Here is a 14,806-nt window from a genome sequence, read left to right on the forward strand (position 1 = left end):
ACACATCAGACAATGCTATTCCAGGAACTGCTACATTGGGAGATGATATGCTCGTGAACACCACTCTTCAGAGGGAGGAGATTGGGACAGTAAGATGTCTTAGAATATGTAGTGTTTGTAAGCAGCCAGTGTCACGTGACCTCTCCCCTCAGCTTGTCACACATCCATTCATGGCAATAATCTGGCAGGCCTGAAGATGATCTCTCCTGTCTTTTATAGGTACAGAAATAATTCTAGAAGGGACAACTAATTTAACTATTTTTTTTTTACAATAATTGTCATTGTTTGTGACAGGTGTTAACAACTGTCAAGAATTCATTGAAGCATGCTTAGGTGAAGGAACATTCACCAAGTAAAGCTATGCGTTGGGAAAACAACTTCAAATGCCAGACAGCTTCAAATTTGTCATATTAAGTGTAGGGCTATTTTTCACTTATTTATAATGGGTGAAGATTTCCTCATGAATTCAAGGTCATTTTATCAGTTCATCCCAGCAACAGTGTGACATTTGCGTGCGTAATTGGGTAAATGCTTAGGCTACAATATCTTCCATCTCATCTATACATAAGCAGCCTGGCTATTATGTGCGTAATAAGACCAGAAGCATACGATTCAAGAACATATGAAGGGCAATATTGTAGTTGCAGTCGGACTGACATAGGCTACAGTAGTGTTTCGTTAATTGGTTCCTCCAGGTTCCCCTCTGTGTAGTGTATAGGCTATAATCGCAAATGTCATATTTGATCATTTGTAACAGACAAAAAAGGTATTTATTATTCTGATAATAGTGTAAGATACCTAATACCCATTTTCCTAATTTATCGCGTATTTCGGAATGGAGCACGTCATTGTTAACTAGAAAATATTAGGGACAATTGTTGATTTGAAAAGGTTTGGTTGTTTTTAAGTTTGAAACGTAATTTTAGCGTTGCCTTTTGATCGTGCATACAATAAATACATTAAAAACAAATGTATGATTGTATTGGTCGAGCATGAGTCAGTGGATTATGTCATTGTGCTTTATTTGGAAACAAAAGATAGGGGAACTTTGGTGTTTAGACTATTGTAATGACTTTTCCACATACGCGGCCGCGCGCCCTTACCCTTGCCGCTCTGGAAGAATAGGGATCCTCGAATAGATTCCAAATCACCGGTTGCCACTTTTTCCAGCGGCTGATATTACCGTCCGCGACCACGTCCTCAATTCCGAGTCTTTTCCCTATCTCTTCATCGTCATCTCCAGTATCAACATTTAACTCAAACACGTCGAGCGCCTCCTCTGCGTCCCTGTGCTGCCGATATGACATCCAGCAGCAAGGCTCCACGTCCGTCTCATCGATGCCCCAGAAGGACAACTCTTCCTCGAACAACGGACCACAGACATCTGCTGGGCAGTGAAGTTTCCCGGTTCGATAATAGTTGAGCACATAGGCGAAAACCCCAGGGTGGCGGTCGAAAAAGTATTCGTTGGTCCTTGCGTTGTACTCAATGAAGCCGGGGACTTGTTGCAGCTGATCCAAAACGGACTCGATGTCAGAATCGGAGGCGAGAAGGGCCAGCCGTGTCCCCGGTAGGGTCTTTAGGGTTGTCTTGTACGTTTCGTGCCTGGTTCCCCCAACGTTGAGGATTATCCTCTCGTTGTCGTCAAACTTGCCCATCGCTCTGTATAAGACATGACTTGATAAAGAAAGTATCGAGTGTAGACCAGAGTAACAACGAGCACAGTGCACACCCAGTTCGTTAAGAAATCTCCAGAAACTCCGTTAGATTTAACCCGAGCGCATCCACATTCAGCCACCAGGTGCTTCCATGACGCTTAGTGTTATACGAGCGTAAAAGGAGAGCATTAATCTTTCCGCCTGTCAGTTCCCCACTAGTTGTTCCTTATGTGAATGCTCTCAACCAGTATGGCACCAAATACACGCTGCTCGTGTGTGTGCCTCGGGGGATCCTGTTCTCTCCTCTCCTCGCGCCCCTCCGACAGGTGAAGTCACACGGAACAGCTCATTCGCTCATTGATCATGTCAGCTTCAGACTTGTGCCCTCTTTGGGAAAGTCATCACACCACCGTGGTGTATGAGGGGCGCGTGGACCTGGGTTTGGTTTGATCTCTTCTTGGAATGAGCGTCTTCCTCGTGAAACGACGTCTACTCAAGAGACACACCCTCCCTCGCTCTCCGTGTCTTAATTCAGGCTGGGTTTCTAGTGCTAACCCGTTGCATTCCTCTAACACGTGCTTTGTTTGTATTCGTGGATAATCACAGAAAGCCAAGCACAACTTTGTTTTAAAGCTAGTGCAATTGGCGTTGAATGTGCGCGTCCTCAACAGGTCAACGCGGCTAAGCGCATGTGTTGGCATCCTCTCCTACTGGACTCAATAGATTAAACTCAAAGGTGCACGCAAAAAATATCGATGAAAATATGTATCTAATCCCTTTGTTCAACTTCACACAGCCCGTCGGTGGAGGATGTGAAGAATCCAACCTCTCGTGTCAGCCAGGAGCTGTCCTTTCAGCACCCGCAGTTGCTTCTCTAAAACATTGCAAGCTCAGTCTTGGTTCATTTAGATAGTCTCTTCTGGAATGTGTGACTTTGGTTCTCAAATTAGGAACGTCGTATAAAAGACAATTGTATCTTATCGTTAATCAAAATGCCGGTGTTGTGCCCCCAGATGCAACATGGAAAAGCAACCCCTCGCACAAACCACTCGAGTTAAAAAGTGAAATATTTCGTTAGATATATTCTATTCTAGATGTATTTATAGTTGTTCAACTACATGCTCTTATGGTTCTTCCTTTGGGACTTACTTAGTTTTCACAATGTATGCTTCATGTTTTGGCTACCTGCAATGTTTGGGGCTATTTCGTTGTTATGATCAGTGACCTATGCACTTTTGTAAAACTCTTTTGGAAGTCGCTTTGGATAAAAGCGTCTGCTAAATGCATAAATGTAAATGTATTCTTCTCGTTTAGATCTCAATAAAAACGAGAGGAGATAGCTGTCTCACATTGTAATTTTTTGTTAAGATAATAAAATAGAAGAACGTCGGTTATTGTGTAAATAATTGACGTAAGTAAATAAAATAAATGAAAAATGAATCCCCTGCTAACTCTGACTTTCAGTTAGGCTCAATCATTGCATGCATGCTGGTTGTTCCCTTAATAAACAAAGTGTCATGTTCTGACTGAACCATCATTATTTATTTCTCATCTGTAGTTTGCAAAAGTGGAGATGTAGGCTACTTTGCAATTTGAGCCACAAAAGTCCTAGAGATCCATATGAAAACTCCACTGTAAGTCGCGGTGTGCAGCCTATACCGTCGCCCGACAAAGTATCTTGGTAGAACATTTTTGCAAAACCTTCAAACTGCCCAAAATAACGGTCAGTCTAATGCATTTTCTTTCTACTGCTAGAATAATACTGTAGACTAAGCACAGCCTACTTAATATCCATGGGGCCCATTCATCACCGTGGAAACGAAGTCTGGAGAAGCCCATCGCGTGGTTGAATGAATAAGGTATTTCCCCATAAACAGGCCGTGTTGTGCTGGCTGGAGAACAAAACATCAGAGCCAGCCTATTTCCCCCTCTTCCAAGCTCCAGGAGAGGCAAGGTTCTTGGACCATAGAGCCAGTCCATAGCCTGTTTCCTTAGGACATGTCCTTGTTGGAAACATGGGGGTGACCTGTCTCAGAATATGCTTCCTTCTTTGGATCAGGTCAAAAGGACTGTTATCTTTTAAATGTAGAATCTCCCTCGAATGTCATATTCTGCATACAACATATCTTAATTATATAATAATCTATTCAATTATTATTAAAGAGCAATACATCTTGACACAATGGGCATTTTTCATGTGACTATTAATTGCAAAGGAAGTTAATACTTTCAAAAATAAATTTAGGACAAAAGAGCAAAACAACAGATTGACTTTGATAAAGATAATTGATTCTCTTGTGGAAAAACAAACTAAGAATAGGCCCTTTATTCATTTAAATTTAGTTTCATTTGACCTTTTCGGATAACAACCAATACTTTCAGAAAGTGACCTTGTGTCTAAGCAAACACTCTCTCTTTCCATCTGTCACTCTCCTTTTTCTCCCTCCATTTAGAGGGAACTTTTTGTTCTGTCCTCTTTAGTCTCATCTAATTTTATCACAGATCCAGAGCTCTCTTTCATTTCTCTCCTTCCCCAGCTACTGACTCTTACGTTCTTCAATGACCGAGCAACAACTAGGCAGCAACTTCTGAGCAGAGTTAAAACACTGTGACTACATCTTTCTGTTGCACCAGTAGTTTGAAAACATATATATCTTGGAAGTCGCTTTGGATAAAAGCGTGTGCTAAATGCATAAATGTAATGTAATATATATATTACGTTTTGGGACATGTTTGTCAATCATAATTTTGCTCTACTCCTAGGGGTAAGTTTATTCAGGCATTTAGATTGGCTGCACCTTACGTTATATGGGTGAAGATCGGTTGGACCCTAAGTTAAATGGATGTAGATTGGCTGTGCCCTAAATTAAATAGGTGTAGATATATGTAAAAGCAAAAGTATAACAATTAGAAGTTTCTGACAAACTGAATGTCAATTAAACTATAAGGCAACTGTTTCTACCTTAAATCTTCTTAGTACCTCTAGGATAGTCCACAATACTCCACATATAATGTTGAACATGTTGCTGCTGTGGAATATGTCAGTTTGACTGCCACGTATACCACTTGTAGAACTTTGCCATTACGTAACTTAATGACAAACTAACATACTAGCGTCGCTTGCAAATAGTTTCAGGGCTGAAAAGATGCAGACAATATAGTTAACATTTTCCTGACAAGCAGTTAAGGAAACCAGTTAAGGAAGCTTGTGTGTTCTTTGTAGACTCTGTACAAGATAAAGAGTTTGACAACTTTCTTACACATAACAACACACTCAAACCTCCCCTAGTTCAAAAATACTAGTCGTTTTAACCAGTCCCCTTTTCATTGCATGGATATAAGAAACAGCATGTGGTATCTAAGCAACAAGTCGTTGCCAGGTGACAGAAACAGCGGTACTAAGACCAGAGAGCGTGTATGTGACAATAGCCTATGAGATGAGACAGTGCGTGGTTCACACCCTGTGCTTTTCAACATACTCTTTGCCAACATATGTCAACAATTATCTAAGATTTAAAAGAGACATTTTTGTATACAACCAGTTGATACCGGTAAGCAAAGTATAAAAGTGCACTGAATCCACTAGTTGGCCTTTGTACATCCAAAAAAGCAGATTGTAAACTGAGTGGTCACATTTCTTTAACCTATTTAACATACATTGGCCTCTGTAATTGGTGATGCCAACACTTGTGGAAGCAGAAACAGATTATCAGAGGAGTAACAGAGAAATGAAAACAGCCATTAGTGTTGGGAATATCAAACGTGTTGGCTGACGGGCTGCAAGGCTTTCATGTGGAAGCCATGTACTGAGATAATGATCATTTCTGAGAAAATGGATGCAGTTGACAAATCCACACAGTTACAAAAGAACCCTTTATTCCAGCCTGAAGCAAACAGGCAGGCAACGGCGACAGTAGACGTCTTTTTGTGGCGGATGTTAGTTTACAAAGACACTTTTGCCTTAGTTTTGCTTTAGTAAAATACTCATTTTAGATAAACATGGAATGTTTTTTTTCCCCCATAAAAAATGTGCTTTCATTTCACTGTTTATTAAAAAACATGACGCCTCTGTAAAAGAATAAACATTAGGAATCAAGAAGATTCACTATCTAATAGGCCATTTTCTTGTAATATTTATCCTCCAGCAAAGGCTATCCAGCCTAAAGGTCACAAGGTGAATATAAAAAATAATTCCTTACAGATATGTACATTTCCCCACCCTAGTATATTACTATATATTTGCAATCACTAATGATGCAATAGGTGGAAATATTATAATTGTTCTGGAAAAGAAAAAAACTTTTTTTCTACCAATGAAAGTGGTCAAACCTGGACATGGAAAATAGAATGCTCTCTGCTGCCATCTTCTGGTCTTGTTGTGAACAAGCCACACTCAGACCAGATGAATGATCAGAAGCATAAAGCTAGTGATATTTTCAAGTCAGATACGCCAAGTTGATAATTTACCATATTCTTTCATGTTGTTTTATGTTTTGTTCATTGACAGATTCGTTTTTCCCCCGAAAATGGTGTTGTGCTCTTTTTCCGTCAGTTCAACAAGTAGCACATGCGCAGAGCGATGTAGCCATATGACACAAACAGCATGGCGACGTCCTTACAGCGCTTCGCCTCGGCTGGAAGGTACCTTGTAAATAGGAATGTATTCAAGATTGGTGCCTTCACCAAGGTAAGACTCCGTTGTCGGACGGTTATTTTCGATCAATCATAAACCTCGACTTAAATACATGTTCGCGAAGGGTAGAATATGATCAAAGAGATCCTGCATGGCCGACCTGCCTTCTGAAGGATGTTGTTAAATATCTATAGCTGCAAACGCATGGAAGGCAGTATGGCCTTTTCAGTGTTTATAATAAGGGATACAGTTGTAGTAGGCTGTACGGCAATTCAATGTTTAGATAGGTAGTTTTAAGGGATTGCACAACATTCCACGTCAAGGAATACTTAGTCATCATGACTTGTACATTTGCAACCAGCTTATGTAATGATAACATGAGCATGCCTCGCTTTCTTGTTTTCCATTGCAGCCCATAACTGAACCGCACAGACTCCTGTCAACACAGGCTGCACAGCAAGTGGTGCTAAATGTTCCAGAAACCAAGGTTACCACGTTAGAAAATGGTCTTCGTGTTGCATCTGAGGACTCTGGTCTATCTACCTGCACTGTACGTAGCTATATCCATATCCTTCAAAGTTGAGTCACTTGTTTTGTCCATTCATTTACACCACTTCTTTTAGCAGACGCTTCTATCCAATGCGATGTACAAATAGCCTAGTGCATATAGAAAGTGCAGTAGAAGTTTAAGAATCATTCACCTGGTGGTGACTGAATCCTCAATTTGTGAATCCCTCTTTCATTTTTGAATAAAAGGCGTTTGATTAGGAGGGATCGGTTAGGGTTCTGATGATGAATAAACTGTGATCTCCATGTCAGGTTGGTCTTTGGATAGACGCTGGAAGCCGCTATGAGAATGAAAGGAACAATGGCACAGCACACTTCTTGGAACACATGGCTTTTAAGGTGAGATGACAGATTCAAATTATGTTCAAATGTACATTTATAGTGTTCATATAATCCTATTAGACATAATTTGTTAAATGATCTGTGTGTCTGTTGTTTGAAAGGGTACAAGAAAGCGCTCTCAGCTTGACTTGGAGCTGGAGATTGAGAACATGGGAGCACATCTGAATGCCTACACCTCCAGAGAGCAGACTGTGTATTATGCCAAAGCCTTCTCTAAGGACCTGCCCAGAGGTATGGCAACACCACATCACTGTCATGTTTTATTATTAATTTACATTTAGTCATTTAGCAGACGCTCTTATCCAGAGTGACTTACAGTAAGTACAGGGACATTCCCCCGAGGCAAGTAGGGTGAAGTGCCTTGCCCATGGACACAACGTCAGTTGGCATGACCGGGAATCGAACTTGCAACCTTCGGATTACCAGCCCGATTCCCTCACCGCTCAGCCACCTGACTCCTATTCATTGAGAAGCCTTGGCTCAAATCATATCAAACTTGTGTAGCCCTTTTTACAAACACAGAAAGGGCTTCACAGAAGCCACACGTGCTGCATACTTATCATCATCATGTGAGTGGTGTTACAGTATTTAACGTTCCCCTCTGCTTTCCTGTCTACAGCTGTGGAGATCCTGGCTGACATCATCCAGAACAGCATGCTGGGTGAGTCGGAGATAGAGCGCGAGCGAGGGGTCATCCTCAGGGAGATGCAGGAAGTTGAGACCAATCTACAGGAAGTGGTTTTCGACTACCTCCATGCCACTGCATATCAAACCACAGCTCTGGGTAGAACAATCCTGGGGCCCACTGAAAACATCAAGTAAGTTGGCCGCTCTGAACTGTAGTTGATATTATCTCTTGTAGCGTGTGTGTGTGTGAAGGGTTCCCTTGGAAATGTAGTGAATACACCCACTGTAGAGTGTAACCCACTTGTACCCACTATATAAGAGTGTAACTTTAATGTTTCCTGTATGTATGTTTCATTATAGAACTATTAACAGAGGAGATCTGGTGGAATACATCACAACCCACTACAAAGGCCCCAGAATAGTCCTAGCTGCTGCTGGAGGTAAGATACTCTCCTCATGATATAGGTCAGAGATAAACAGGCATTTGGTTTATTGGGTATAACTCCGTGGTGGAGTGGTTGGCTGCAGATCAAGAGGTTGCAGGTTCAAATCCCACACTCGGCATGGCTTTGGATGAAAGTGTCTGCTGAATGACCATTATTTATGGGGTAGATCATTTTTTGAGTCTTATTTTTTTTGTCAGGGGTCTCTCATAATGAGCTGATTGACTTGGCAAAGTACCACTTTGGGAAGCTTCCTGCCAGATACAAGGGAGAAGCCCCCACACTTCCTGCATGCAACTTCACAGGAAGTGAGGTAAAAGAAAAACAACAACAACACCAACAACATGCAGTCCACCACATACATTCATAATAAGCATCTTTGATGTTTTCTTTCTTCTAGATCCGTGTTCGGGACGACAAGATGCCCCTGGCACACATTGCCATAGCGATCGAGGCTGTTGGCTGGTCTCACCCTGACACCATTCCTCTCATGGTTGCCAACACACTGATCGGAAACTGGGACCGCTCTTTTGGGGGTGGTGTGGTGAGTGGATAAACAGCCTAATACTTCCTATGTGCTGTTCCCTTAAATAAAAAATAATACTGTAATAAAACCTCCAAGGTTATGTCAAAACACCACTTTACCACAAACACAGTGACGGTCAGCTTTCTGGCTGATCCCACTTACCAACCCTGCTGCCATTTCCTTGTCTTGCCAGAATCTCTCCAGTAAGATGGCACAGATGGCATGCCAGGGCAACCTGTGCCATAGCTTCCAGTCCTTCAACACGTGCTACACAGACACAGGCCTGTGGGGCCTCTACATGGTGTGTGAGCCTGGCACTATCAACGAGATGGTGCACCTCACCCAGCTGGAATGGTGAGGGACTAGGAAATCGAAACATGGAAGCCCAACATGACCGATATCAGACCCATTTCAGTATTACTGTACTTGTAAGGTTCATATTTATCATTTCATCGGGAGTGGGTACAGACATTGCTGGTGTCGATGTTACTGACCAAAACCTTGTCCTCAGGATGGCCTTGTGTACTAGTGTTACTGAAAACGAAGTAGCAAGGGCAAAGAACCTCCTGAAAACAAACATGCTTTTGCATCTTGATGGTAGGTCCTCCCATTTGGTTGACTGCATTTCCAATACACCTTTCAAATAGTATAGGAAAATAATATCCATGTGGTGAAGCAGTGAGCGTTGCACACAGGTGTTTCTCGCATCGTGTTCACCATGACTAGTAGCGGAGATGTGGTTACTTTTGACCACTGAAATACTGTAGAACTATGCCCTTCAGGACCTTGATCTTCTGCTGAACTATTTCTACATTGCTTTAGATACAAGCATTTGCTAAATGAAACGTGTGAAATCGGTGTCCTTCCGGTAGGTTCCACGCCGATTTGTGAGGACATAGGGAGACAGATGCTGTGCTACAGCCGGAGGATCCCACTACACGAACTGGAGGCCAGAATCGATGTGAGGAAACAAAGGCTCTCTTTGTATAATGCAGCCAAACTAGGCTAGGTGCAAACCAGAACATACCAAAGACAGCTGTTGAATGTTTTGGGAAATTATTGCAGTGTCTTTATTTGAAATATTATTTTCCTTGTGTCCACCTCAACAGGCCATAGATGCAAAGACCATCAAGGACGTGTGTACAAAATATATCTATGATAAACCACCGGCCATTGCAGCAGTTGGTATGTACTCATGTCTCTTTCGTGATAGCCAGAGATCTTTGCATTAATCCACTTGACTGGCTCAATAGTTCTCATCATATGCCCATTACACATGTCCATTTTAACAGTTGAAGAAATATCAGTACATACAGTATTGTTCAAGACCATAATTGTGTCTGCTACTCAAGTCAATTTTCAATTTGTGTGTGTATTTAAAACATCTGTTTCAGGGCCGATTGAACACCTCCCAGACTACAACCGCATCCGCAGTGAGATGTACTGGATGAAAACCTGACCTCTCTGAAGAGAATTACAAAAGCTAGTAGCAAGTAGCCGACTGTACAGTACATAAACTGAACTTTACAAAGTATTTAAGTCTTCTGTCGTTTTTTTTTTTTTCCTTCTTGAATTTTATTATAAAATAAAGACCAACACAATAACTTTAAAAGAACATGGGTGCTAGTTGTTTGTTGCTGTCGTTTTGCTTCAGGTCTGTCATTTTTTGCTTTTTCCACCCACTTGTTCTTGAGCAGCCTTTTTAGCCTTGACCATTTCCACCAGTTCCTGAGACAAGGGGAAAAAAGGAGAGTTCAGGATATATAAGTAATGAATCAGTGTTGCACTACACATACAAACCGACGGACGGGGGCCAGCTTACCTTGTATCTCTTCATACAGTCCTTCTTGTTGCGTCCAGGGACAGCGGCAGCGATCTTCTCCCACCTCTCAGCGGTGCTGACGGGGAAGGTCTTCAGGGCCTGCTCCAGCAGCTTCTGCTCCTCACCGGTCCAGGACGCGGCACTACCTGAGAGAGCGCACACAGATCCACTCAGATGTTTGTGACCTCCCCCCCCCCCCCCCCCCACCAGCAGACCGAAGAGTTAACATGAATGTTTGAGTTAAACCAATGACTTACCGTCAAATCTTTCAGATGGCACTGCGTTGTCAACTGTCAGAGGAACTGCTGAATGCTCCTTCTTGAACTTCTCAAAGGCTTTCTTGTTAATCTCATCTTTCTGGACGGGGTCTGAAGCCGAAGACAAGACAGTCACATTATTACAAGACAGCTGATTATTGTATAATTCTAGTAATAACAGTAATTGGGGAACTGGTCAAAGTCATCTGATCAGAAATTAGGGGTATAGTTACCCAGCTTCTGTAAATTCTTGGCTTTGTTGATGACATCTTTGGCTGTCCTTTTGTTGCCGCTGGTGGAGTGCAGGTTCATGTAATTGGCGATGACTTCCCATCTGAAGGACAAGATGAGATTAGTATCCAAAAAACTATTTGGGCCTGGATACCAAGAGAGGGAGTGGGCCTGGCCTGGGGTTCTAGAAACTCAGGCCATGGGGCCCAGGTTTGAGCAGCGTACCTGGCGTTGGTTCCTGCTGGGAACAGGTTGACCGCTTTGATAAGCAGCTGCAGCTCCTCCTCGTTCCAGCCCTTGCCCCCGCCTCCTCCTCCCCCGCTGGCCTGCTCGGCCGTGCGTGCAGCCTGGCGGGCCTGGACCTCCGCCTCCTTCTCCTTCTGCAGCTGGGCGTTCACCCCCTGGACCTGGAGAGGAGCCGCACACACACACACACACACACAGGTGGCAGGACCCACACGTTAGCGGTCCAGCTGGCATTCACGGGCCACTGTCAAGCCCCGTCTTGAATTTTAGGGTGGGTTGTCACATCTTTGGTGATTGGTGTGCGTTTTGCAAACAGTACCTCCTTCTCTACAGCTGCCTTGCCCTCCTCCTTCGAACCTGCGGCCAAGGTCTCGTTGAGGGACTGCAACCTGCGATACACAGGAAGATATATAAACATATAAAACAGTGAACCAACTGGATTTCCCCACAAACGGTATCCTTTTACACCATCTTTCGTTTCACCTCATTAGCTCCAGGCCGTCACACAGCTTCTCCACATCCCCCATCATTTTCACACTGTCGGACTCGTTTTCGGCAAAGTAATTCCAGTTCTATGGAGTAAAATGAACTCATAAGACTGAACAAAGACAAGCAACAATCAGTTCAAACTTCTGTGTAATACAGGGCTGTCAGCACCTTGCAGGTAGTCCTGAGTTTCTGCCTCTCTTTTTTTATGGCCTTCTTCTGGATGTCCTTCTCCTTCTTGACCTGCAAGGCGGCCTGCTTGGCCTCCTCTTCCTCCTTCTCCTTGGCTAGCCGGGCGGCCTCCAGTTCTGCCTGGCGAGCCTGCGGAACCACAAATATTAACATTGCAGATCCTGAAAATCCCAGATCTAGAACGCTCCAGGTCCTAAATATTCCATATCTTGAACATTGCAGATCTAGATCATGAACATTACAGATCTAGTACAGATACAACTTTCTAGGAGGCGCGATTGTGTGAATCCAGATTTTAAGTCAAGGATGTCAGGGACTCACTCGATCCCTTTCCTCCTGCTCTTTTCTCTTGGCGTCTGCCTTGGCCTTCTTCTCAGACTCCTTCCTGGCCTTTTCCTCCTCTTTGAACTTTTTTATTCTGGGGTCACAGTTGTAGGCGGTGTCTGCAGAGAGGCAAGGACACATTTCAAGGATGCACTGACCCCATTGCTTATTACCATCAAAAGCTATTTATTGAGGACTTACCAACTAGTGTTCTCAATCTGTTCATCTCCTCCTTCTTCCTCTGCGCTCTGGAAGCCCGGTTCTGCTTTTCAATCCATCGCCGCTCGTCTCGACTAGATAAATAAAAAAAAGAGAATAGAACAAATCAGACACTCGCTCTAAACATGGCTTCTTGGGGGTATTCTAATACTAGCAGTCAGGAAGCGTGTCGTTATGTAGCTCACCATTCAGCTTTCTCCTTTTCCTCTTCATCCAAATACGAAAATTCTCTCCATGAGTCGAAGTTGTACCTTGATTGAGAACAAAATATATCACTGAGTGGAAGTGTAATACTTCATCTTAATTAATTTCCCAGTGGACATTATCTATGACAAGTGTTCCTGTCAACAGTGACCTATTATTCGATACTTACCAAAAAGAGTAAAAATGATCTACTTCTTCAAATGTGGAATCCATGGTCCCGAGTTTGGGCACGTGCTTTTTGGAAGACCATCTGGCGTTTCTCTCAAACACGGGACCAAACGCCTCAAAGTAGTTCTCTTTCGCTTCGCCCTTCGAGGGCACGGTGTTGTCAAAAGTAGGATCCACGCTGTCATACGCTCTTCTCTTCACCGGGTCGGACAACATCTCTATTGCTGGAATTAGACAAGCGGACACCCTTGTGTTATAAAAAGAAAGTCGATTGAGAAAATATAAAGACAGCAGTGATTAATGTTCTTACCTTTAGTTATACAGGTGAAGTAGTCGTTGTCTCCCTCTACGATCTGTTCTCCAGCAGCTTTCCTTTTGTCTGGGTGGTGCTTCAAGACCATGGCTTTGTCTGCGTGGATACAACTCAGAGTAAATAACTTAATACAGCTTTAGCGCTGTGTTTAGGGAGTTCTAAAATGTAACAAGGCCATGGTGCGTGAGGGTGAAAGACTCACGGGCAGCTTTGATTTGTTTCTGGGTCGCCTTGTATCTCATATGTGCCAGAGCGAGGACAGCATAGTGATCTTGATTCTGACAAAACATAAATGAATATGTTAAAATATACTGTTTAACAGACACTTGTCAAAAGCAACATTTGAAGTCAGAGGGGGGTGGATGTTTGACCTTTGACCTCTTGATCTGCAACCAATGCTCTACCACTGAGATATACCCCTCCCATTTATTATGGCAAGAGTCCCCAAGACAAAAGGCAACATCTGAAGTAGCCTGCTTGCTAGCTACCTTCCAGTCTTTGGGGTCCAGCGTTCGGAGCAAAGGATACTCCTCCAGCTGTAGCTCTTCATCCTCTGACTCCTCAGACAGCTCCTCCTCTTCCTCCAGCTCCTGGAAGGAGGCTGACACATTTCTGTTCCTCCTCTTGACAAAGGCCTCAAACCAACGGCCAACTGGTTCCACCTCAATCCGTACAGAGGCTGAAAAAGAGAGAAAGTGAAAATGTATCTACTAAACATCTACCATTTTACAGTACTTAATCAACAGGAACATCATAATCTGCCTAACAAAACAGGTGGCTCTAAAATTTAACAATAATATGGATAAATACTACATAGCTACATACAAAGCTAGCTAGCAGTTGATACTGTCAAAAAGAAATCAGTACAGCACAGCAGGTGTTCTCAGGAGGGCTAGCAAGTACTACAGTTTTTGAAAGCTTGTCAAAGTATTGTTTGTATTTGTTCGTCCATATCCAATGAATTCACTTCCAATATCTGTGTAAATGTGAATAAAACGCTACCGTTACATAACACTTGCTACCACATACTATTAAGCAACTATAGTTGCTAATGTTAGCTACAAGCGAGCAAGCTACACTAGCTATAAAGCTAAATGCTAACGGATAGAGTGAAAATCAGCATTATATTAGGTAATCAGGCGTTTACCGGTAATGGCATTACAGACGATTGTAACATCCCCTTCTAATGCTTCTAATAGCATTTTGGAAACGCGAGCTATAAACACATCAAGATGCAAAATGTAATATTTTAAAGGTGGATATTTCAGAAGTGCTGTCCTGTCGCCCGGTTTTCAGTGCACCACATGGGCCTGCTTAGACGAGTTCCTTACTGGGTAGAGCTAGTCTTACACCGTTGAAAATCCGTACTTGTGCACTGTACTGCGTAATCTTTGGTTCCGAATTTCTTTTCCACAACAAACATGTTCGGTGACTCTTATTTATTTTGTCTCGCCATATTTCCAGAATTTAATGCGGCCATTACTTTAAAACAATATAGTATTGAGTCACGCATAAAGTTAACCATTAAGAAAAATATAAAGTTATTTT

General features: G+C 42.8%; 3 protein-coding genes across 4 annotated transcripts in view; 1 reads left to right on the forward strand and 2 right to left on the reverse strand.

Moving 5' to 3' along the window:
- The window catches only part of kcnc2 (potassium voltage-gated channel, Shaw-related subfamily, member 2), a 39,016-nt gene extending 37,288 nt beyond the window's left edge, over nt 1-1,728 (reverse strand). For both annotated transcript variants that reach the window (XM_067254422.1, XM_067254423.1), the window contains exon 1: nt 1,104-1,728. In XM_067254422.1, coding sequence (XP_067110523.1) covers nt 1,104-1,658 — 555 coding nt within the window. In that variant the 5' untranslated portion in view covers nt 1,659-1,728. The remainder of the gene's footprint in view (nt 1-1,103) is intronic.
- Nucleotides 1,729-6,257: 4,529 nt separating this feature from the next.
- Nucleotides 6,258-10,330, forward strand: pmpcb (peptidase, mitochondrial processing subunit beta). Its single transcript, XM_067254424.1, has 13 exons — nt 6,258-6,345; nt 6,704-6,841; nt 7,111-7,197; nt 7,302-7,431; nt 7,820-8,018; nt 8,188-8,267; nt 8,471-8,583; nt 8,671-8,814; nt 8,990-9,150; nt 9,308-9,393; nt 9,669-9,757; nt 9,906-9,981; nt 10,191-10,330. The coding sequence occupies exons 1-13, from the start codon at nt 6,262-6,264 to the stop codon at nt 10,253-10,255; spliced, it is 1,452 nt and encodes a 483-aa protein (XP_067110525.1). The 5' UTR covers nt 6,258-6,261; the 3' UTR covers nt 10,256-10,330.
- On the reverse strand, nt 9,841-14,560 carry dnajc2 (DnaJ (Hsp40) homolog, subfamily C, member 2). The gene is made up of 16 exons (XM_067254421.1): nt 14,406-14,560; nt 13,747-13,937; nt 13,461-13,536; nt 13,256-13,354; nt 12,947-13,169; nt 12,759-12,824; nt 12,556-12,647; nt 12,352-12,473; nt 12,010-12,159; nt 11,836-11,924; nt 11,672-11,741; nt 11,332-11,513; nt 11,109-11,209; nt 10,876-10,986; nt 10,619-10,764; nt 9,841-10,524 (listed from the first exon to the last, which is right to left on the reverse strand). The coding sequence occupies exons 1-16, from the start codon at nt 14,458-14,460 to the stop codon at nt 10,456-10,458; spliced, it is 1,842 nt and encodes a 613-aa protein (XP_067110522.1). The 5' UTR covers nt 14,461-14,560; the 3' UTR covers nt 9,841-10,455.
- Between the last annotated feature and the right edge of the window lie 246 nt (nt 14,561-14,806).

Source organism: Osmerus mordax, chromosome 17 (genome assembly GCF_038355195.1).
Source record: "Osmerus mordax isolate fOsmMor3 chromosome 17, fOsmMor3.pri, whole genome shotgun sequence".
Lineage (NCBI taxonomy): Eukaryota > Metazoa > Chordata > Actinopteri > Osmeriformes > Osmeridae > Osmerus > Osmerus mordax.